At 44.8% G+C, this 25927-nt stretch overlaps 1 protein-coding gene across 1 annotated transcript; it reads right to left on the reverse strand.

Annotated features, from left to right (window-relative positions):
- Positions 1-6690: 6690 nt before the first annotated feature.
- Positions 6691-9359, reverse strand: LOC123396544. Its single transcript, XM_045091455.1, has 3 exons — positions 8912-9359; positions 7432-8189; positions 6691-7345 (listed from the first exon to the last, which is right to left on the reverse strand). Exons 1-3 carry the CDS (start codon positions 9227-9229, stop codon positions 6886-6888), a joined length of 1536 nt encoding a protein of 511 aa, XP_044947390.1. The 5' UTR covers positions 9230-9359; the 3' UTR covers positions 6691-6885.
- Between the last annotated feature and the right edge of the window lie 16568 nt (positions 9360-25927).

The following is a 25927-nucleotide window of genomic DNA, read 5'->3' on the forward strand; positions in this document are numbered from 1 at the left end:
CGCGAGCCGTCTGATCTAACTCCTGGCGTGGTTCGGTCGCCTGCCCGACACATTAATTTTTGAAACAACAAACAAGTTGCAAAAACATCCGTCGACCGATCTCCATGCACACCCCGCTTGTCCCGTCCCTGACTCATTAATTCCCCAAAAACCGAGGGGCGGATCCAACCGAGAAAATCAGTCGGTTGTTGTATAACCTTTTTCTAAAAACTATGCTCAATTCTCAAAATAAAAACACATAGAATTACATATACTTAATTTTTATTGGTAGAATAATTTGTGCCACGGATTGATGACATGGAAAACATCCAACCATCTGTTCCCAGCAATCCCACCGTCCAACGATCCATCCATCCATCTAAAGAAAAAAAGGAGGAAGGAAAAAAGATGCAGCCCACCGCACCAATCTCTCTCTTTCTCGTGAACCTATCCTTCCCCCCAACCTACGTCGCTTCTCCTTGCTCCTCGTTTCCGCCACCACCCACGTCGGCTGGTTCCGGCTAGCTCCAACCATGCGCTGCTCCCCAAGATCTACCGGTGAGTTTGTTCACCGCCTCGAGGAAGGCATCAGCGTCCCTGAGTCAACCCAAATAGACCTGTTCATGGTGATAAACTGCGAGATCTGGGCGTGATCCGCTCCATGGACATGATGGGACTCGGGATGGCTCGAGCTCAGACCCTCCCCTCCCTCCCCTCCGTTCAGGTCGGCGCCTCAGGCTCCTCTTTCGTGCCCGAGGCTAGGGTTTCCCCGCCGGAACTCGCCGGAACCGGCAATGGCGAGGTGAAGCTCGCAGAATCCATCACCGGCATTCCATAGGTAGGACCTTCCCATCCTTCCTCGCGTGGATCCACCCTCTCCTCACCTTTTTCTCCTATCCGCCCCTTTCCTGTAGGTTAACATGGTGTGGAGACGACGACGACAGAGGGTGTCGGCCTTGCCCAGCTCGAGGAGGAGGAGGAGGGGTGCACCTAGCCATCGGCCCTGCTCTTCTCCAGGAGGAGGGGCAGTGGTCTGCTCCTAGGGCGACCAAGATATTCGGCCCGAGCTCAAGCACGACCACGACGACCCACTGCTGCACGTAGTAGCATATACTTGCAGGCGATACAGTTCTGGGAATACTACTGCTAATGAATGTTTATCTCATCTCCACAGAGTTGCTTCTTATAGATCTTATTTTTTTCCGAATCTTTCAAGTTCCTTTTGCTCTGATGTATGCTTGCTGATTTATCTAGTTGAGAAGGTTCTTTCAATATTAGGCTGATTCTTCAACTAAGCACGTTTCTTTTGTAATCAATCATGGGTATTATCTTAACACTACTTTCCTACTAACTGATATTTTCAAATGGCTAAAAGAATCAACTGCTAGATATTTCAGAATCTGATAAACTATGCAATTTTTGGTTACATCTTTTTCATTCAGTTTTGGACTTTAGCTCTGTCGTATGTATGTAACTATCTGTATTAATTTTCAAGATCCTCTGATTTCAAGAGTAAAAAATAACGCAGGTAGGCGCAACATACATGGTGAAATCGCTCTTATTTATGTTCTTCACAGGGAACACTTACCCTTATAAGATGAACTTCATCTTCATTCCTCTCGTCTCAGTTTTACTCGTGTGATGTCAGTGTGTGGATTATTAACCAGTGAACATGCCACCCATCTCATGGTTACCGTCTCGCCACCCGCACAGGTCCACCGGAAATCAAACCCTTCGGTTTGCAAGATCATGGACTACCACAAGCACATGTATAACAAGTATGCCAATGAAAGAGAGCACCTGAAAATCATGGTACGTGTGTGACGAATTTGTTGTCTCATTGCTCCTGGAGCTAAGTTGAAATGCTTAGAACGGAGCCGTGTTCGTAATCATGTCAGATCTTAGGATTGCGAACTAACAGTTCGTTGCTTGAGTGAGTCTTTTGGTTCTCTAGACATACTAGTCGCTACACGGGTAGTATATAATATCATTTATATAAACTGGCATTTTTAAAGTAACAATATCATATAACATATGCTCAAAAACTAATGATAATGTTATAGTACTATGCCATGAAATAATACCAAAGTTGTACCAAGAATGATAGATATGATCTACATTACATAAAACACCCAACGTTAGTCATTACACATACAATTTGATGATATCAACTAATATAAATAATTTTCTTTCTCTTGTTGGCTCACATATTAAAAATCTTAGCTCTTACAAAGTCATTGTTGTAGTACTAATTAACAAACAGTATATCTTATCAGAATCTTAATAATGTGGCAGTCTACCGAGTGATGTCATTGCATATAAAGTATATTGCACGATCTGATCATAACACAGTTCTTCATAATCTTAATAATGTGGCAGTCTACCTAACATAGTACTGTTGTGCTATCACATGATCCACCTTCCTATATATGAACACAGTTCTTCATGGCATCCACGTTATACTTACACATGATACTTTGACTCTTTTGAAAGAAGGTTAATTCTGACTTGTTGTGCATCACTACTTTTATTATTTGAAGAAGTCTTCACAATTTCTCTCTTGCATCCAGGGTGCTAGTTTTTACAAACATGATCGTCTCCTTAGTCTACAGAACATATATGTAAGCCCCCAGGTTACCTGCAAACAATAAAGCACCCACCCCAGTCCTTCACCTTGATTTGGTATTCCTTTTTAAGGTGGGTGTGAGATCTGCATGACAGTATATATGAAAGGAAAAAATAAATAATGCAAAAGGAACGTTAGAAGAATTTGTGAGGATCCATTTATACGCGATTAGCTACTTTTTACTACTTATTTGGAAGAATGATTTTTTACTGTTGGAGTTGTTTTTTTTTGGTATTACTTCCGGTCACTGAATCATCTTCGATCCCCATATCTCCAGCGACCAGACAAAAATTATCAACACATATTGGGTTGTTATGGAGAGAAGTCAGATACATATATAATTATCATCATCAAATAAGGCAAAGAACATAAATCACCAAAGACCAGGGTCAAGTTGATGTCAAGTGCATGGTCCAAGAGTAGATTAGCTAGCTAGCATGCAGCCATGCGACATAGAGTCTGTGCCTGCAGGTTTCTGTAGGAAATGCAAGGTCAAGTTATGTCCTTATGGAGCCAAAATAGATATGCAACAAAATATGATTTAGTAATAAAACAAATTTGGATGTAGATCTATTTCTACATGTTCTTTAGATTTAGTACTTGCTTTTCAACGTTTAATCTGTCATTTAAGCAAACTAAATCTAAATTTTTTGGATTGAATTAACAGTTCTATTTGTTTTGACTTGGTTGAGAATCACACGAAGTAGTCTAGTTTTTATCTGTTATTTAGTTTCAGGTTTTAGTCCTGCTTCACTCCCAGTTGTATACTAGATTGTTTAATTACCAATGGTTTAGTTTTGTTATTATTTTAAATTATCACTATAATTCATTCATTAGTATTGAGTTTGTTAACTCTTTTCAGCACCCTTAATTTGGTCTGTGCAGGTAGTTGTCAGCTCCAATAGGTTCAAATACTCCTGAAAGTTTCAAGACCACCAAGTACTCCCGTAGAGTCATTGACACCGTGATTTCACCAAGAACATGATTATTGGGACATGTCAGGCTGATTGTAAATTAATGTATTTTTTGTGATACGATGTAATTGTAAATTATTTTATTTTTGTGCGTAAATAATTGGTTGATGGGCCTATCTTAGAAACGTGCTTTTGTGTACCAGAACTTTGCAAATTAAGGCCTAGAACTAATCCAACTCGACTATTTAAACCAAATTATTTGTTCGAACAGATTATGGACACTATTTGACCAAATAATTGTGTTGAACAGATTATGGCCGTAAAAATAAATGGGCTTGAACCTAATAATTGGGCCGAAATGAATATGCCTTAAAAATAAATGGGCCAAACTATTAGGCTTGGCCCATGTAGAACTGATCGGGAAAATCATGCCACGGCAGATCACATGTGGATTCCACGTCACCACAAGCGACACTTCGGCGTGCCACGTCGTCTTGCCATGTAGGATCCTACGTGGTTTAGGCACATGGCCATGACCAAATTTTTGGTCATACATTTAACGATCAAAACATTTTCGTCGTAGATCTAATGACCAAAATATCATAAAGGTCAGCTTTCTTCATTCTTGACGGCCAACTGTTGGCCTCCCAAATTTGGTCATAACATGGTCATAAAATAATAACAATGACCTTCCAGTGACCAAAATTGGGCGTCATGATTGAGCAAATTCCTTGTCGTGGGTGGCACACCCCTCCCCTCCTCCTATATATACCTAGGGGTTTGGGGCTGTTTGGCACACCGTTTCTTCTCTCCCTCGGCGCAGCCTTGCTCCCCTCCTTCCTCCTCCTCCCACGGTGCTTGGCGAAGCCCTGCCGGGATACCTCGTCTCTCCATCGACACCACGCCGTGGTGATGCCGGAGATCTTCCCGAACCTCTCCCTCCTCCTTGCTGGATCAAGGTGCGGGAGACGTCACCGGGCTGCACGTGTATTGAACGCGGAGGTGCCGTGGTTCGGCACTAGATCGGAATCACACCGCGATCTGAATCGCCGCGAGTACGACTCCATCAACCGCGTTCTAGCAACGCTTCCGCTTAGCGATCTTCAAAGGTATGAAGATGCACTCACCCCTCTCTCATTGCTGGTCTCTCCATAAAAAGATCTGAATATGGCGTAGGAAAATTTTGAATTTATGTTACGTTACCCAACAAATTAAGAATATGAAAATAAACAATACTCCCTCCGACGACATTAATTGTCGAAGATGAAGTATGCCTTTAGTACAAACTTGTACTTGAGCTACGACAATTAATTTGGATTAAAGGGAGTAATATTTATTACTGCCTCTAGGACATATTTCCTACATTAGGTGGCACAAATGTCAATGAGATGGAAATCGAAGCCAATGCTCTTGACCATGAAATTCATTTGCCACAATTGCGCGTGGCGCCCTTGAGACAACCCATAATGGGAGTAACTTCATCAATAACATCAAATCCAACTCACCAAATTTTCTTATGTGGCAACGATTTAATGAGTATAGAGATGGATTGAGTAACATAGCTAGTTACTCATACTATGAGTAACATCACACATATCAAGACAAGATGTATCTACATGCTAATAAATGAAGTGTTGCATGACACCGCACATATGTTACTCCTCGTTGTATAGGTAGTAACATATACTAGTAACCATGCGATGTTACTAGTCAAAGTTACTCCCTAGTATGACTGGTCTCAATAACAGCATCGCGGCGAGCTCACGTGAGACTATGTCAGACATTCGAGCTTCATTTTGTCGCCTTCATGGTACTTCTCCAAATGATTTTTCTTGTCAGAAGCATGGGTCGATGAGCCAAAGACGACGAGTGTGCGGTGTCGAACCTCCCGAGCGCGCCCTCGGCCTCCCCATAGATATCGATGGCCAACATTCGCACGAGTCTATCATTAGTGCCGAGGAGCGGCCTCCCTGGCATAAGGCTGGTTGTAATGGGGAGTTTCATATACTAGTATCATGCATATGATACTACATTCGTAGTGCATAGTATCATATGTTACTCCCTCCGTCTCGGTGTATTAGGCATCTTATGAAATTCAAATAATCCTAAAACGCTAAGTCACATTACAGTAGTACTAGTTGCATGCATATTAATTAGACCCCATCTATTAATTGAAGGACCAATGCATGTAATTTATGCGTCATGTTTTTTGGATTTGAAGAGGTCTTCTAGTTAATAGCATGTTTTTAGTTGAGAAAGGAATAGTGTGATTGGCTTCCTCTACAATTTAATTTATTCTCCTACCCAATCTCTACGTGCCTAGGTTGCAGTGCACCTTCTAATATGCTTAATGCACCGAGATGGAGGGAGTAGTATCATAAGGTAGTTCATTTATTGTCATGCATGACACAAAGCAGCATATTATTTAATATGATACGGTATCATAATATGATACTCGATCCTCTTTTTCTTTATTTAATTTTATGACACCTCATCAAAGTTGCCTAGTTGGCATGCATGATACTACCTATAATACTCCCCTTACGACCAGTCTAAAGGTAATACATGATGCTTGTATCTTGGTTGGCACTGTGTGTCCTGACAGTACATGACCTAGCTCAGGTTGCGATCGATGTTGAGCATGATGCCTTCATGAGTCCAAATATGTTAGTCGGCCTCATATATACATGCGGGCGGAGGCAGCAGAGGGTCGAAGCGACACGTACGCCCAAACGGGGAAGCGCATGTCAAGAAGATGAGCATGAAGAACCTCACATGTGGGGCAGGGATGTGAGTGAAAATAGACTATGATCAGGGGGAATGAGCATACACTCATTTGTATAAGCGCACACAGGCACGCATACCTTACATCTATAAACACCCGACTAACCAGCTTAAAACGTTTAAGTACAGTCTAAATCAATGATTAGATCAGATACAATACTATACATTTTGACGGTAGAACGCTATAGTGTTAAAAAAAATCTTAGGCCTTCCACCATTATCGATGCCTATTGTTTGAAAATGTTGCCACCTCATAAGCAGTGCCGTAAGAAAACATTTTGGCACCCCTTCAGCAGTGTGTGTTTGCGGCATGAGAAAGAGTAGAGCCCATGCATGCATAACGACGTTGATGCAGCCAACTTCTTCACACATCGGAGCAGCCTAGCATTAAAATACTATACTATTGTATTGCACGGAGAAATTAGGGCATGAGAGTAAGTAGGTCTTTCGGTTCCCTGAATTTTTGTTATGGCATCGATTGGGCATTGTAGGGCATCGATGCCAAATGAATCAAAAGTTAATTTGACACTGCTTTTGGCCTACATAGTGGAGGGCCACATCCGGGTTCCATAAAAAGTCAGATCATCTATGTTGCTCAACGTCTGATAATAGTTTCGCGGTATCTTTCTCAGCCTCCGGCGACCCCTCCTTCAAACCATGAAGGGCGGACCCTCCTTCTCCACCGCCGCCTTCCAAGCGAGAACCCTCCTGCTCCATCTGCTGCATCTCCGACTCCGCCAGCGACTGCATCCGGGCACGGTCCCTGTCCCGGGGGTAGCTGCAGTACAGGAAGGAGTATATGGCGGCGCAGACCGTGAACGGAATCGCGATGGCCGTGTACAGCGCCTTGGCCAGCGACGCCGCGTTCTCCCGGTCCAGCTGGGCGCTCGTCCCTTTGTCGTCCGGCCTGTACCCGTACACGCGCTGCGCCAGGATGCCGACGATCGGCGGCGCGAACGACGACAGCACCGTCTCGAACGACCTGTCCAGCGCGTAGATGCTCGTTCTTGATTTCTCCGGCACGATCTCCGCAAAAATTGGGCTGCAAAAAGCTCGAGATTATTCGCATGAATGGCGAATCCATCTTATATGTTGAAAAGCTTCTGGTTGTACGGCGGCGAAGCTTACAAGTTTGTAGCAGGCCCGTTCCAGGAGATGAAGACGCCCATGACGAACAGGACGACGCCGTGGATGACGCCGGTGGACGGGTCATCGGGGAGCCCCCTGAGTAGCACGGCGGCAAGGGGCACGGCCGAGCCGGCGCTGATCTGCGACAGGACGATCCTCCCGGCATCCGGGTACCGCAGGGCGAGGAGGTCGCCCAACTTGCCCCCAATGAGGCCGCCGAGGGAGCTCGCAACCCAGAAGATGGTCATGAGCACGGCTGTCTCCCGGTGGCTGAACCCGATGAGCTCGAGCCACATGGACGCGAAGGAGGAGAGCGCGGACCACGGGAACGAGCCGCTGACGCCCTGCGCCACGAAGATCTGGAACGTCGGGATCTGCACCACGAACTTTGCCTCCGCGATCATCTCCTCCACCACCTGCCGCATGGCGGGCTTCTCGTCGCCGCCCGGGCCGGCAGCCGCGTCGCCCGTGGGGAAATGGGGGTCCACGGAGAAGAACCAGTTGAGCGCCCCCACGGCGACGCTGATGGCGGCCACGAGGTGGAAGGCGATGCGCCAGCCGGCGATCCCGAGGACCGTGGTCTGCGCCAGCAGCAGGCCGACGAAGCCGCCGGCGATGAGCCCTATGCAGCTTGCGAGCTGCAGCCAGCCGAACGCCGAGCCGCGCGTGCCGTCGTCGGTGGAGTCGGCGACCAGTGACTGGATCGATGGTACCACGAGAGCGAGGCCGATGCCATTCAGTCCCCTCGAGATTGCTACCTAGAGTAGCAATGGAAATTTCAAACTGATGAACTGACAAGGAGATCAGACAAATAGCAAACTGCACATCACAAATTTGTTTTCTGAGCTTCCCGTGCTACATGACTGTCCAAAAGTACAGTATTAAATGGAAAATTACTCTCTGGTGAAAAATATAATATTAGGATCTGAATTGAAGTGTCAAAAGAGAGAAGAAATTAAAACACCAGTTTGTTGTACACTGTGTTAAAAAAAAGCAGTTTGTAGCACCTGGGTTTCCACATGATTGTTTGTAAGAAGTCAAATCCACAAAAGCATGGGGACAACTAATATTTTTCTTTTTGGCGAGGAAACTCAAGGATCGTGTCCTGCAATATAACTTAACAATGTCACTATATTTCAGAACTTGTGTGGTTGCGTCATCAGTAGTTCAGTACTCATACACATTATAAAGCTTGCAGCAGTTCGAAAAAAACGAAAATGCATTATTTTACTGTTAGGAACAAGATGCGCACTAAAGCTTGCAAGATCAAATTGCTCAAATAGAATACTAGTATTTCTCTTCAGCATTCAAATTAAAGGAGCTCAATCCAAGTCTGGACAGAACATTGACCTTTGAGAGCACGGCAGATCTACAGACTAGAAAATCCCCAACTCGGCATGCATCGAACAGCAGAAGCAGAAAGCAAGATGAAAGAGCGAAGCAGGAAGCAGGGACGGGTATACGCGGCAAGAGCTGGTACCTGGAGGAAGGTTTCGGAGACGCCGACGAGGAAGGTGGCGGCGGCCCAGAGGAAGGCCCCCACGGCGATGACGTGCGCGCGGTTGTGCCGCGCGGCGGCGTAGGCGGCGAGCGGGTAGCACGCGGCCTGCACGATGGAGCGGCACAGCGTGAGGGAGCCGAGCCAGGTGGGGTCGGCGTGCATGGCGGCGCCGATCTCGCGGTACACCGCCGGGAGCAGCGCCTCGTCGGCCCGCTCCATGATGGACGCCAGGCTCACCAGCAGTAGCGTCCGGCGCCGGTCCCGCTCCTGGTCCCGGTGCGGCGGCGGCCCCGTCATCCTCCCTCGCCGTCCGCGCTGTCTCTCTCTCTAGCTCGCTCGCTCGCTCGTTCACTCCACTGGCCGTCTCCGGTCTCCCCCCTCCGCCATTTTAGTAGTACTCCTGCTGTGCTGGTGGCCGCGCCGGCGATCCAGGGTCTCCTCTTCCCTTCGCGGGAAATTTTATATTACGACTCCTCTGCCTCGTTACGCGAGATACCTGTCGGGGCTCCTCTCTACCTTCGCTGACGTGTGGGCTCCGCTCCAGTGTGGGCCCGTATCAACCGGGAGGTGATTCGCGTGCGTGGATTGTTCGGTGAAGTTGAGCCGAGGTAGTTTGGGTGATTCTCATTGGTTCCGCTTCTATGGAAGAAATAATTCCGATAGCTCAGAAGTCGTCCGTTAATGCATGCCAAGTCCACGGCTGCTCTCGGCGTTTCTGCCTCCCTTGTTGGGGTGCAGACTTGAGAAGCCCCTCTCGCCTGGCTCCATTCCAAGGACCAAAAGATTGCCGCTGATGCTGAAAACTGGACTTGCGCAGATGTCATGAAATGAGGCCTTAAGGTGTCATCACTCGTGCTCGTGGAAGATAAGCTTTGAGCTGGAGTGTGACGCGTGTTGATCTCCATGCCGCCTCATGCAAGATAAACTTGGATCTTTTCTTGAAAAAGAAAATATATTTCATATCAGTATTGCATTTTTGTTTTTTCGATAGAATTTTTGATCAATTCATCACCAACCATGACAGCATAATGTACAGAATTCGTGTGAAAGGAATATGTCTGTCGTGGTAATGGTCATGTTTCGCCTCCTAAAATGTTCATGGCCATTACCAGTTATAACAGTTACCTTTGGTTATCCACGCCAGGATACAGAGTGCCAAAAAATATGTAAAACATTCCCTAGCCCTACTGCTCACCCACCGGCTCGGATTTGATAATGGCGAGCCATCAGTTGGACAGAGTTTAACGTGAATTGTTCTGTGATGGCATTGCACGGGATTGTCTGATTTCAGCATTTGATCTTAACAGAAAAAGTTTAAAATAAACCTTAAAGTTATAGGCTAAAGCTAAATCAAATCCTAAACTCTTAATGCCTAAAATTAGCATACCAAACTATGTGATCCCGGTTTATTCTGAACCCTGAGAGGATTTAGCCGTTTTTTACTGAATTGGGCCAGACATATATATTTAAAATTGTATACACTTTTTCAAACTCATGTCACATATATTCTTTTAAGTGTGTGACACATTATTTTTCAAACACATGTCACGTAGTTTCTAATTTTCAAAAGGTGCTCCTACATTATAAAATGTGCGGACATTTCCAAAATTGTTTGCGCTTTCAATATTTGTTAGCATAAAAAATATGTTTTCGAAGTTCGACGCTTTCGTGTTTTCCAAAACACAAATAATTTACGAAGTTGCAATAACATTATTTGAAAATTTGACACAATTTTTTAAAATCCGAATCCTTTTACATAGCATGTGAAAAACTGTTCGAATTCTGAACTTTTTTGACAAATGTGATTTTTTGAAATGTGAATATAATTTTATAATTCCAAACATTTTTTAGAAACACAAAAATAAATTGAATTTGTGCAAAAAATAGAAAACAACGAGATTATTTAACTTTTGAACAATTTTAAAAATGTGCGAACATTTTTAAACTTAACGAATTCTTGATCTGGTATAATGGGTCGGTCCAAATTTTTGTCCATGTTAGCATCAGGTTACCCCGGTCCAGATTTAAATATTCCTAGCGCGCCAAAAATGTCTAGGGTCTAAAATAGACCGGGATTACAAGTTCGGAGTGTCAATTTCCGAGATTTAAAGTTCAGAGTTTAATTTAGTTTTCGTCTACAACTTTAAGATTTGTTTTGGACTTTTTCCGATCTTAAGAAAACACAAGTTCAAAATTTACTTGATGGACTTGACAACGGTAGCACCATCATGTTGTTTCCTCTGCGGAGGCGTTGTGTTTGAAGAACCATTCCCGTAGCCCTTGTGTTGTTAATGATGGTCGTTTTGGCTGCTAGGCGTGCATCATTCTTTTTGTTTTCTTTAAACAAAAACATTTTTTAATGATTTGGCCAAGCGTGTCCTTAAATTAAATAGCTTGCGATATCTAGTTGGTTGGCTCGTTTAAGTGCTTGTAGTCGTCATTAAATGCTCTACGAATCTGGATACTTCCTCCGTTTCAGTTTATAAGTCTGGCACGTGTATCTAGGTCGTCAATTTGACCAACTTAATAAGAGGCATATATTACAAAAAATATATCATTAGAAACTTTAGATGTTCTATTTTCTAATGATATAATTTTTATGTTAAACAATATATTTTTATAAGTCAAATTGACGACCTAGGTACACGTGCATGCCTTATAAACTGTGATGGAGGGAGTATAATTTTTATGGTTTACTACAACCAACGAAGATGATGTCATCATGGACGAACCTAACATTAACAATGTCATGCAAATGATAACCATGTCCACACAAAGCAGGCATCACATGCACCATGAATCGCCCGTCGAGCTATGCACTATCACTAAACAAACTGGTGAGAAAGGAATGTCACCCGTAGCGCCAGATCCGACATTAGGGATACACACACACATGCACACATGGTGCACGCACGCACACACCTTCGTCGCAAGTGTGAGTCGGTGTTAGACGCGGGCAATTTGGGCATGCCACACTCTGTGTCACCACTTGTGCCAACATTGTTTCGAGTTGTTGCCACTACCTCCATAGCAACACCTCTAACTCCGCCAAAGCAACTAACATCAACATGAACTAAAAAGCAATGGGACATTAGGAACGAGATAATCGGATCCATAACCTGACCAACTTCATCGTCAACTTCACTAGGGCGACCACCACATATCGCCTACGCACACAGCCAACGTAGATCCTTGCTACCCACATCGTCGTGCAACACACGTAACCGGTGCATCACGCCGCCACCACAATAGAGGGCATCGAGGATGCTCTCCAAACCCTATTGATGTCGACATCGTAATAAAGGGCATCCACGATGCTCCCCAAGCCCCTCCACAACCGTCAACCACACACATACAATCGTATAGTGTTCAGCAAGGGAATGTCGATAGAGGGCATCGAAGGTGCTCCCAAGCCCCGTCCACGCCGTCGCCGCAACAGAGGGCACCGCGGATGCTCCCAAACCCGCTGCAACCGTGAGCCACACGAGGAGAGATTGATAGTGGCTCTAGTGTCAAGATTGGGAGTGCCTTATTAAAACTTAATTAACATGTGTTAATTATGGGGAAATCTCCCATTGTACCAACCGCAGGTGCCTTTTGGCAACAGTCGCGTCGGTTCGTGCTATCTCTCTTGAACGCTTGCCTCTTCAAAGCACCCATTCTACCTGTATAAATATCTAGAATCATCTAATGAAAGATCAAGCAAATCGAATGGATAACATTGATGGTCTTGAGTGTGTGCTTTATTCACATGAAACACTCGCTCATTATCTTGACATCGATTTAAAGAAAATCGAATGGATAACACTGTAGAATTATCCTTGAGTGCCTTGTCTATGGCCCTTGGATTGAAGTTTAGCAATTTGTCCTAATGTATAGACTCAAAATGGTTTGGTAGACTAATTATCCAAAGAGTTAAGCTCATTGCATTATCTTTACTTTGAAATTGCAACTTACCAACTTTACGTTGGAGTCATGCAGTTTTACATGCTCATGAGAGAACTGCATAATACCATTCCCCTCTATCTTTGATACGTGGAAATCTACCAAGTATTTACCATCTATGGTAATTCGGTTGTATACAGATATCACCACCCGCATACCTCATTAGCCCCTCAACATATAGTTGGATCTATGTGAGGAATAAAAATATTTTCATCAATACCTCAAGCCCTCGCATGGGGAGTTATTCAAGGCTAATATGTTGATTCAATGAGGAATATTTGAGGCATTAGGGGGAGAATTCAAGTACCATAAAGAATGCCAGGAAAATAGTGGAATGTTCAACACATTTCTGCCTCAAATCCACGTACTCAAAGATCTGAACTATGCCTTCAGAAGATTTGCGAAGAACATTGAAATAACCTGCCAGGTTTATTTACTGACTATAATGGTGTCACCCAATCCTACAATCCTGAAAAAGTATGCCTGAAAGAGTGGAGGTACCAACAAAACCAACCCCACTCCCCGTTCGATGCAACAGGGGGAGATGTATGGCAAAGGTACATCAGGATTCAGGTTCTTGCAAGCAAGGATATCAATGCCTGTGAATCAGTAAATGCAAGTCAACTTCACGTTGACAGACACCTGATGGGTGGTATACCTAGTTGGTGGGAAACCTCCACCAACCCAGGTCATAGTGCACACAATGATCGGGACATCAGAATACCAGACTCAATCACATTGGGAAATCGCGAGCAGTCACCATGGGTAACGATATTTCCATCAACTATATACTGATATATAGATTCTGGAGAATCATATAACCGGAAGTCTACAATTCTCGACATACATTTCTCAACTAGATTCCAAAAACCTTTCAAATGATTCAGATCCAAAGACCATGGCCATGGCAAAGTGTGAACAACACTTGGACTGAACTCAAGCAAAGGGTATAATCTAGGTAGAAATGATCTTGCTCACTAGTGGGAAAGTATTCATAAGCAATACCTACACTAGTTTTCTTCTCGAAATAGAATTGAGAACAGCCAGGTGGTGAAACAAAGAGAAAGTATTGTAGCACAAGGGTTGACGCAGATACCCAACTATTCTCTAGAGGTGGAATCTATTTCTGATGACATATATCATTGGCAGTACAAAATTGTCTATCTATGTAGTTGATAGATGTAGTGATTACATATCCATGTGGATCACTAGATTCAGACATAGATGGTTCCTGTTGGAATCTCACTTATGAATCAAATTGCAAAATGCAACATACATTGTGTAAAGTCAATAAGTCACCATATGACTTATTATTATCGTCGGTACATTTGGTGCAACCAACGTAGTGAGTTCCTTAAGCACAATGACTACTCCTACAATGATGATTATCCATGTTTATGTGTGTGCAATGACGACAAATGTAATCATCTAAATGAAGGAGTTCAAAATGAAGGATTTGGGTAAATCAAAATACCGCTCGTTACTACAACTTGAGCACCTTCATTCATACATTATGGTATACTATGTTGTCTATATCCAATATATAGTATAGAAATTCATTGTGGAGAAATCTTATCCATCCATAATTCTCATGGTAGTTAATTCTCTAGACGTAGATAAAGATCTATTTAGACCAAGAGACGATGAAAATGAGATATTGGGACTCAACGTTCGATAAGGCCATTGGATTGACCAAACACAGTTGTTTGGACTCAAGAATATCTATCGATATCTCCGAAGGCATCAAACATCTTGTCCTGGTTTTTCAAGTTTCAGAGAAATCTGAACACCAATACCATTGGATATATTGATCAGGTCCCCGCTATGTCAGATCATAGACAAGCTTAGTGTTCCTATTAGGTGTGGTAGCCCTCCCGTGAAGAGTCTTCGAAACAGACCTCACGGCTACATCCACCAACCATTATCTCAACGATAATGTTTTCTTATGTTTCCCGGATGCAAATAGGTTATGCAATAAGCAACATCACTATATTGCGTATCTTGCAAATCAAATCATGTGACTAATTCTCTCACGAAGACTCTACCAACTTCTACATTCCAGAATTATGTTCATGGAATTGGTATGTGACGGCTTCGAAAATTACAAGAATCAGGGGAAGTATCTACGTGAATTATTCATGTTCAATGCATCATATTATACTCTTTTTTCCATTCATAAGTTTATTATACAATTTCATAAAGGTTTTTAATGAGATAATATCAACATGAGATCATATGTCCTACTTTCGATTTTCCCCATCGGGTTTTTTAGGAAAGTATATACGACATATTTATTGTCATCTAAACTCTATGGTTCTCACATATTGAATTAAGGGAGACAACAACTATTATATGTTGCAGCATTTTTTTCTTATTTTTCTAGTGGATTTGAAGGAGTTTTAGCAACATATCAAACACTATACTCCTCAAATTTTTCTCACGGAGTTTTTGAAGGAGACCTTTTGTGGGGACCCCGACTTACGAGTCGAGATCGCCAAATGAACGTGCTCAGTGATGCCGGAGATCAATGCTCACCGAACACACGGATACTGAATATTAAGAGTCTTACATCTAACATACCGAAATAGTACATCAAATGACCATCAAGGCCAAGTTCACATAGGTAGAGCCTATAAAGCCAAGTCACACCGATATATCTACTAGCGGAAATATTGGGGCTAAGCGGGTGCCCATGCCATCAGCCTACACCAACATGCACTCTGACTGGGAAGCGTCCTAGTTCGCAGGTCCGTCTCCGATGAAGAATTCTTCTCCAAACTCCGGTCCTTCCATGTCTGATCAATAACATAACCAGTGACAAGCCAGTGTCAATGTACTCGCAAACAAGTAATATGCAATATTGGTAACAAGTAATATGCAATATTGGTGGATAGCAGCTTAACTGTAAATAAACATGATCGTAGATGGATGTGCAATATAAGCTAGATGGTATTTAGAAGAGCAGGTTACAGATATCAACATATCTGTTATGGGCTGAATACTTCGGGTTCACCCAGTATGCCAAGTCACCAAACTTGGTCATATCATCTCTTACTTAGATAACTCCTTGAACACACACACACACTTGGTTTATGCGGAAACCTCTGGACGTACTTTAAGCAGGATTACCCAACCGTCCTTGACCGTGGACACGACTATTCGAATAGTTTTACACTATGTAGAGGTTGTACACTGTACCCACGAGATCCGAGAAACTTCCGTGTCATCCACGACTCGCGGTACATAACATACCCGAGGTAAGTACCCGATCAATGTCTTTCCCCTGATGATACTAGACAAAGAGTTCCACTCGATTGGTACCCAGCCCACATGATGTGCGCCTTACGAGCACAAAGTCTGGACAATATCATCCATGCGTGGACCAACGGTGTGCCCGGAACACGTAAAAATGGCATAGTCGTCCTACCTGGCACGACCCCGTCACGAGAGTGACCACATATCACTCCCACCACTAGTAATGTGGCTCTTTGCTACCACCGACCAAAGTAGTCAACAAAGCCCCGTCCCATAAAGGGGTAACGTGGTGCTACTTCTTGAGCTTGCGTTGGTTTTTTCCTTGAAGAGGAAAGCGTGATGCAGTAAAGTAGAGATAAGTATTTCCCTCAGTTTGAGAACCAAGGTATCAATCCAGTAAGAGTATCAAGATGAGGCACCAATGAACCTGCGCAAAAGCAAAAAAACTTGCACCCAACACGATAAAGGGGTTGTCAATCCCTTCACGATTACTTGCAAGGTGAGATCTGAAGGTGATAAAAGGTAAAAAGAAATAAAAGTGCAGCAACGTATTTTTGGTATTTTTGTATGTAGATCTGAATATATGATGTGTAAAATAGACCCGGTGTCACGCCCAAGATGCGACCCTATCCTCAATTTGGCACGAAGGCCTCGTCAGGGATAGAAGCGCATCTCGTCGTGTCGCAAGAATGGATATCGTTACAAGTACATGTACTGAAAAGAAGAGATATGTAAAGAGAGTTGGCTTACACTCGCCACAAGCTACATCAGAGTCACAGCAGTACATTACATAAACATCATGAAGAAGAGCAGGGTCCGACTACGGACGAAAACAAACGATAAAATGAAACGACGTCCATCCTTGCTATCCCAGGCTACCGGCCTGGAACCCATCCTAGATCGATGAAGAAGAAGAAGAAGAAGAAACTCCAAACGAACAATCAACGCGCTCGCGTCAAGTAACCTTTACATGTACCTGCAACTGGTGTTGTAGTAATCTGTGAGCCACAGGGACTCAGCAATCTCATTTCCAAAGGTATCAAGACTAGCAAAGCTTAATGGGTGAGGCATGGTTAATTGGTGAGGTTGCAGCAGCGGCTAAGCATATATTTGGTGGCTAAACTTACGAGTACCAGAAATAAGAGGGGGGAGATCTACGCATAACGAATGTGAGTACTGATGATCAAATGAATGATCCTGAACACCTACCTACGTCAGACATAACCCCACCGTGTCCTCGATCGGAGAAAGAACTCACGAAAGAGACAGTCACGGTTACGCACTCAGTTGGCATATTTTAATTAATTAGCTTCAAGTTATCTAGAACCAGTGTTAAACAAAGTTTCCACGTTGCCACATAACCGCGGGCACGACTTTCCGAAAGATTTAACCCTGCAGGGGTGCTCCAACTAGTCCATCATAAATTACCACAAGCCGCATAGAAATCCTCAATCACGAAGCTCGCGATCTCGTCGGATTCCCTAGTGGAAAACCTCAACTTTGAGATTACCCAAAGCATCACCGGAATCCCGATGCACAAGATATTTCGTCAAAGGTAAAACTAATCCAGCAAGGCCGCCCGACGTGTCGACGATCCCGATAGGAGCCACATATCTCGTTCTCAGGACACGGCGGATGGGTCACACTAGGAGAACCAAACCTCGGGTTGCCCCGCGGTGGCCCCGTAGTCTGCCAATTCAGACCAACATGATGGGGAACGTCGCATGGGAAACAAAAAATTTCCTACGCGCACGAAGACCTATCATGGTGATGTCCATCTACGAGAGGGGATGAGTGATCTACGTACCCTTGTAGATCGTACAGCAGAAGCGTTAGAGAACGCGGTTGATGTAGTGGAACGTCCTCACGTCCCTCGATCCGCCCCGCGAACAATCCAGCGATCAGTCCGACGATCTAGTACCGAACGGACGGCACCTCCGCGTTCAGCACACGTACAGCTCGACGATGATCTCGGCCTTCTTGATCCACCAAGAGAGAAGGAGAGGTAGAAGAGTTCTCCGGCAGCGTGACGGCGCTCCGGATGTTGGTGATGACCTTGTCTCAGCAGGGCTCCGCCCGAGCTCCGCAGAAACGCGATCTAGAGGAAAAACCGTGGAGGTATGTGGGGCAGCCGTGAGAAAGTCGTCTCAAATCAGCCCTAAAACCTCCGTATATATAGGTGGGAGGGAGGGGGGCCTTGCCTTGGGGTCCAAGGACCCCCAAGGAGTCGGCCGAGCCAAGGGGGGAGGACTCCCCTCCCAAACCGAGTTGGACTTGGTTTGGTGGGAGGAGTCCCCCTCCCTTCCCACCTCCTTCCCTTTTTTTTCTCTTGATTTTTCTTCTCTTGGCGCATTGGGCACTTGTGGGCTGTCCCACCAGCCCACTAAGGGCTGGTGTGGCTCCCCAAATGCCTATGGGCTTCCCCGGGGTGGGTTGCCCCCCCGGTGAACTCCCGGAACCCATTCGTCATTCCCGGTACATTCCCGGTAACTCCGAAAACCTTCCGGTAATCAAATGAGGTCATCCTATATATCAATCTTCGTTTCCGGACCATTCCGGAAATCCTCGTGACGTCGGTGATCTCATCCGGGACTCCGAACAACATTCGGTAACCAACCATATAACTCAAATACGCATAAAACAACGTCGAACCTTAAGTGTGCAGACCCTGCGGGTTCGAGAACTATGTAGACATGACCCGAGAGACTCCTCGGTCAATATCCAATAGCGGGACCTGGATGCCCATATTGGACCCTACATATTCTACAAAGATCTTATCGTTTGAACCTTAGTGCCAAGGATTCGTATAATCTCGTATGTCATTCCCTTTGTCCTTCGGTATGTTACTTGCCCGAGATTCGATCGTCAGTATCCGTATACCTATTTCAATCTCGTTTTACCGGCAAGTCTCTTTACTCGTTCCGTAATACAAGATCCCGCAACTTACACTAAGTTACATTGCTTGCAAGGCTTGTGTGTGATGTTGTATTACCGAGTGGGCCCCGAGATACCTCTCCGTCACACGGAGTGACAAATCCCAGTCTTGATCCATACTAACTCAACTAACACCTTCGGAGATACCTGTAGAGCATCTTTATAGTCACCCAGTTACGTTGCGACGTTTGATACACACAAAGCATTCCTCCGGTGTCAGTGAGTTATATGATCTCATGGTCATAGGAAGAAATACTTGACACGCAGAAAACAGTAGCAACAAAATGACACGATCAACATGCTACGTCTATTAGTTTGGGTCTAGTCCATCACGTGATTCTCCCAATGACGTGATCCAGTTATCAAGCAACAACACCTTGTTCATAATCAGAAGACACTGACTATCATTGATCAACTGGCTAGCCAACTAGAGGCATGCTAGGGACGGTGTTTTGTCTATGTATCCACACATGTAAATGAGTCTTTATTCAATACAATTATAGCATGGATAATAAACTATTATCTTGATACAGGAATTATAATAACAACTATGCATTTATTATTGCCTCTAGGGCATAATTCCAACAGTCTCCCACTTGCACTAGAGTCAATAATCTAGCCCTCACATCACCATGTGAATTACATTGTAATAAATCTAACACCCATACAGTTCTGGTGTCGATCATGTTTTGGCCGTGGAAGAGGTTTAGTCAGCGGGTCTGCTACATTCAGATCCGTGTGCACTTTGCATATATTTACGTCCTCTTCCTCGACGTAGTCGCGGATGAGGTTGAAGCGTCGTTTGATGTGTCTGGTCTTCTTGTGAAACCTTGGTTCCTTTGCTAAGACAATGGCACCAGTGTTGTCACAGAACAAGGTTATTGGATCCAGTGCACTTGGCACCACTCCAAGATCCGTCATGAACTGCTTCATCCAGACACCCTCCTTAGCCGCCTCTGAGGCAGCCATGTACTCCGCTTCACATGTAGAATCTGCTACGACGCTTTGCTTGGAACTGCACCAGCTTACTGCACCCCCATTAAGAATAAATATGTATCCGGTTTGCGACTTGGAGTCGTCCAGATCTGTGTCAAAGCTTGCATCGACGTAACCTTTTACGGCGAGCTCTTCGTCACCTCCATACACGAGAAACATCTCCTTAGTCCTTTTTAGGTACTTCAGGATATTCTTGACCGCTGTCCAGTGATCCACTCCTGGATTACTCTGGAACCTACCTGCCATACTTATGGCCAGGCTAACATCCGGTCTAGTGCACAGCATCGCATATATGATAGAACCTATGGCTGAAGTATAGGGAACGGAGCGCATATGCTCTCTATCTTCATCAGTTGCTGGGCACTGAGTCTTACTCAATCTCGTACCTTGTAAAACTGGCAAGAACCCTTTCTTGGACTGTTCCATTTTGAACCTCTTCAAAACTTTATCAAGGTATGTGCTTTGTGAAAGTCCTATCAGGCGTTTTGATCTATCCCTATAGATCTTAATGCCTAGAATGTAAGCAGCTTCTCCTAGGTCCTTCATAGAGAAACTTTTATTCAAGTAACCTTTTATGCTCTCCAAAAGCTCTACGTTGTTTCCAATCAGTAATATGTCATCCACATATAATATTAGAAACGCCACAGAGCTCCCACTCACTTTCTTGTAAATACAAGATTCTCCAACCACTTGTATAAACCCAAATGCTTTGATCACCTCATCAAAGCGTTTGTTCCAACTCCGAGATGCTTGCACCAGTCCATAAATGGATCGCTGGAGCTTGCACACCTTGTCAGCATTTTTAGGATCGACAAAACCTTCGGGTTGCATCATATACAACTCTTCCTTAAGGAAACCGTTAAGGAACGCCGTTTTGACATCCATCTGCCAGATTTCATAATCGAAAAATGCAGCTATTGCTAACATGATTCTGACGGAATTCAGCATCGCTACGGGTGAGAAAGTCTCATCGTAGTCAACTCCTGGAACTTGTGAAAAACCCTTTGCCACAAGTCGAGCTTTATAAACGGTCACATTACCGTCAGCGTCCGTCTTCTTCTTAAAGATCCATTTGTTCTGAATAGCCTTGCGGCCCTCAGGTAGTATCTCCAAAGTCCACACTTTGTTCTCATACATGGATCCTATCTCGGATTTCATGGCTTCTAGCCATTTGTTGGAATCTGGGCCCACCATTGCTTCTTCATAATTTGCAGGTTCATTGTTGTCTAACAACATGATTGACAAGACGGGATTATCGTACCACTCTGGAGCAGCGCGTGATCTCGTCGACCTGCGTGGTTCAACAGAAACTTGAACTGGAGTTTCATGATTATCATCATTAACTTCCTCCTCAACCGGCATCGCAATGACAGAGGTTTCCCCTTGCCCTGCGCCACCATCCAGAGGGATGAGAGGTTCGACAACCTCGTCAAGTTCTATCTTCCTCCCACTCAATTCTCTCGAGAGAAACTCCCTCTCGAGAAAAGTTCCGTTCTTAGCAACAAACACTTTGCCCTCGGATTTGAGATAGAAGGTGTACCCAACCGTCTCTTTTGGGTAACCTATGAAGACGCATTTTTCCGCTTTGGGTTCCAGCTTTTCAGGCTGAAGCTTTTTGACATAAGCATCACATCCCCAAACTTTAAGAAACGACAACTTTGGCCTCTTGCCATACCACAGTTCGTATGGTGTCGTCTCAACGGATTTTGATGGTGCCCTATTTAAAGTGAATGCAGCTGTTTCTAATGCATAACCCCAAAATGATAACGGCAAATCAGTAAGGGACATCATAGATCGCACCATCTCTAACAAAGTACGATTATGACGTTCGCACACACCATTACGCTGTGGTGTTCCAGGCGGTGTTAACTGCGAAACAATTCCACATTGTCTCAAGTGAGCACAAAACTCGAAACTCAGATATTCACCCCCACGATCAGACCGTAGGAACTTGATCTTCTTGTTACGATGATTTTCCACTTCACTCTGAAATTGCTTGAACTTTTCAAATGTTTCAGACTTGTGCTTCATCAAGTAGACATAACCATATCTACTTAAATCGTCAGTGAAGGTGAGAAAATAACGATATCCGCCGCGTGCCTCGACGCTCACTGGACCACACACATCGGTATGTATGATTTCCAACAAGTCACTTGCACGCTCCATTGTTCCGGAGAACGGAGTCTTAATCATCTTGCCCATGAGGCATGGTTCGCACGTGTCAAGTGAATCAAAGTCAAGTGACTCCAAAAGTCCATCAGCATGGAGTTTCTTCATGCGCTTTACACCAATATGACCCAAGCGGCAGTGCCACAAAAATATGGCGCTATCATTGTTTACTCTAACTCTTTTGGTCTCAATGTTATGTATACGCGTATCGCTATCAAGATTCAATATGAACAATCCTCTCACATTCGGTGCATGACCATAAAAGATGTTACTCATAGAAATAGAACAACCATTATTCTCAGACTTAAAAGAGTAACCGTCTCGCAATAAACAAGATCCAGATATAATGTTCATGCTCAACGCAGGCACTAAATAACAATGATTTAAGTTCATCACTAATCCCGATGGTAGCTGAAGTGACACTGTGCCGACGGCGATTGCATCAACCTTGGAACCATTTCCTACGCGCATCGTCACTTCGTCTTTCGCCAGCCTTCGTCTATTCCGCAGTTCCTGTTTCGAGTTGCAAATGTGAGCAACAGAACCGGTATCGAATACCCAGGCACTACTACGAGAGCCGGTTAAGTACACATTAATAACATGTATATCAACTATACCTGATTTTTCTTTGCCCGCCTTCTTATCTGCCAAATACTTGGGGCAATTGCGCTTCCAGTGACCCATACCCTTGCAATAGAAGCACTCCGTTTCAGGCTTAGGTCCAGCCTTGGGTTTCTTCGGTGGATTGGCAACAGGCTTGCCGCTCTTCTTCGAATTGCCCTTCTTGCCTTTGCCGTTTCTCTTGAAACTAGTGGTCTTGCTCACCATCAACACTTGATGCTCTTTACGGAGTTCAGACTCTGCGACTTTCAGCATCGCAAACAACTCGCCGGGAGACTTGTTCATCCCTTGCATGTTGTAGTTCAACACAAAGCCTTTATAGCTTGGCGGCAGTGATTGAAGGATTCTGTCAGTGATAGCCTCTTGCGGGAGTTCAATCCCCAGCTCAGCTAGACGGTTTGAGTACCCAAACATTTTGAGCACATGTTCACTGACAGACGAGTTTTCCTCCATCTTGCAAGCATAGAATTTATCGGAGGTCTCATACCTCTCGATCCGGGCGTTCTTCTGAAAGATAAAATTCAACTCCTGGAACATCTCAAATGCTCCATGACGCTCAAAGCGACGTTGAAGTCCCGGTTCTAAGCCATACAAGACTGCACATTGAACAATTGAGTAGTCCTCCTTACGCGCTAACCAAGCATTCTTAACATCCTGATCAGCCGTAGCGGGTGGTTCATCTCCTAGCGCAGCATTAAGGACATAATCCTTCTTCCCAGCTTGTAAGATTAGCTTAAGATTACGAGCCCAGTCTACAAAGTTGCTTCCATCATCTTTCAACTTAGCTTTCTCTAGGAACGTATTAAAATTCAGGATGACAGTCGCGTGAGCCATGATCTACAACACAAATATATTCAAAGTGGACTTAGACTATGTTCAAGATAATTAGAGTTCAACTTAATCAAATTATATGCTAAACTCCCACTCAAAAAGTACATCTCTCTAGTCATTTGAGTGGTTCATGATCCACTTACACTATCCCAAGTCCGATCATCACGTGAGTTGAGTATAGTTTCAGTGGTAAGCATCCCTATGCTAATCATATCAACTATATGATTCATGATCGACCTTTCGGTCTCATGTGTTCCGAGGCCATGTCTGCACATGCTAGGCTCGTCAAGCTTAACCCGAGTGTTCCGCGTGCGCAACTATTTTGCACCCGTTGTATGTGAACGTTGAGTCTATCACACCCTATCGTCACGTGGTGTCTCGAAACAACGAACTGTAGCAACGGTGCACAGTCGGGGAGAACACAATTTCGTCTTGAAATTTTAGTGAGAGATCACCTCATAATGCTACCGTCGTTCTAAGCAAAAAAAGGTGCATAAAAGGATTAACATCACATGCAATTCATAAGTGACATGATATGGCCATCATCACGTGCTTCTTGATCTCCATCACCAAAGCACCGGCACGATCTTCTTGTCACCGGCGCCACACCATGATCATCCATCAACGTGTTGCCATCGGGGTTGTCGTGCTACTTATGCTATTACTACTAAAGCTACATCCTAGCAAAATAGTAAACGCATCTGCAAGCACAAACGTTAGTATAAAGACAATCCTATGGCTCCTGCCGGTTGCCGTACCATCGACGTGCAAGTCGATATTTCTATTACAACATGATCATCTCATACATCCAATATATCACATCACATCATTGGCCATATCACATCACAATCATACCCTGCAAAACCAAGTTAGACGTCCTCTAATTTTGTTGTTGCATGTTTTACGTGGTGACCAAGGGTATCTAGTAGGATCGCATCTTACTTACGCAAACACCACAACGGAGATATATGAGTTGCTATTTAACCTCATCCAAGGACCTCCTCGGTCAAATCCGATTCCACTAAAGTTGGAGAAACCGTCACTTGCCAGTCATCTTTGAGCAAAGGGGGTTACTCGTAACGATGAAACCAGTCTCTCGTAAGCGTACGAGTAATGTCGGTCCAAGCCGCTTCAATCCAACAATACCGCGGAATCAAGAAAAGACTAAGGAGGGCAGCAAAACGCACATCACCGCCCACAAAAACTTTTGTGTTCTACTCGAGAAGACACCTACGCATGAACCTAGCTCATGATGCCACTGATGGGGAACGTCGCATGGGAAACAAAAATTTTCCTACGCGCACGAAGACCTATCATGGTGATGTCCATCTACGAGAGGGGATGAGTGATCTACGTACCCTTGTAGATCGTACAGCAGAAGCGTTAGAGAACGCGGTTGATGTAGTGGAACGTCCTCACGTCCCTCGATCCGCCCCGCGAACAATCCCGCGATCAGTCCCACGATCTAGTACCGAACGGACGGCACCTCCGCGTTCAGCACACGTACAGCTCGACGATGATCTCGGCCTTCTAGATCCAGCAAGAGAGACGGAGAGGTAGAAGAGTTCTCCGGCAGCGTGACGGCGCTCCGGATGTTGGTGATGACCTTGTCTCAGCAGGGCTCCGCCCGAGCTCCGCAGAAACGCGATCTAGAGGAAAAACCGTGGAGGTATGTGGGGCAGCCGTGAGAAAGTCGTCTCAAATCAGCCCTAAAACCTCCGTATATATAGGTGGGAGGGAGGGGGGCCTTGCCTTGGGGTCCAAGGACCCCCAAGGAGTTGGCCGAGCCAAGGGGGGGAGGACTCCCCTCCCAAACCGAGTTGGACTTGGTTTGGTGGGAGGAGTCCCCCTCCCTTCCCACCTCCTTCCCTTTTTTTTCTCTTGATTTTTCTTCTCTTGGCGCATTGGGCACTTGTGGGCTGTCCCACCAGCAAACTAAGGGCTGGTGTGGCTCCCCAAATGCCTATGGGCTTCCCCGGGGTGGGTTGCCCCCCCGGTGAACTCCCGGAACCCATTCGTCATTCCCGGTACATTCCCGGTAACTCCGAAAACCTTCCGGTAATCAAATGAGGTCATCCTATATATCAATCTTCGTTTCCGGACCATTCCGGAAATCCTCGTGACGTCGGTGATCTCATCCGGGACTCCGAACAACATTCGGTAACCAACCATATAACTCAAATACGCATAAAACAACGTCGAACCTTAAGTGTGCAGACCCTGCGGGTTCGAGAACTATGTAGA

Source organism: Hordeum vulgare, chromosome 5H, assembly GCF_904849725.1.
Source record: "Hordeum vulgare subsp. vulgare chromosome 5H, MorexV3_pseudomolecules_assembly, whole genome shotgun sequence".
Classification (NCBI taxonomy): Eukaryota; Viridiplantae; Streptophyta; class Magnoliopsida; order Poales; family Poaceae; genus Hordeum; species Hordeum vulgare.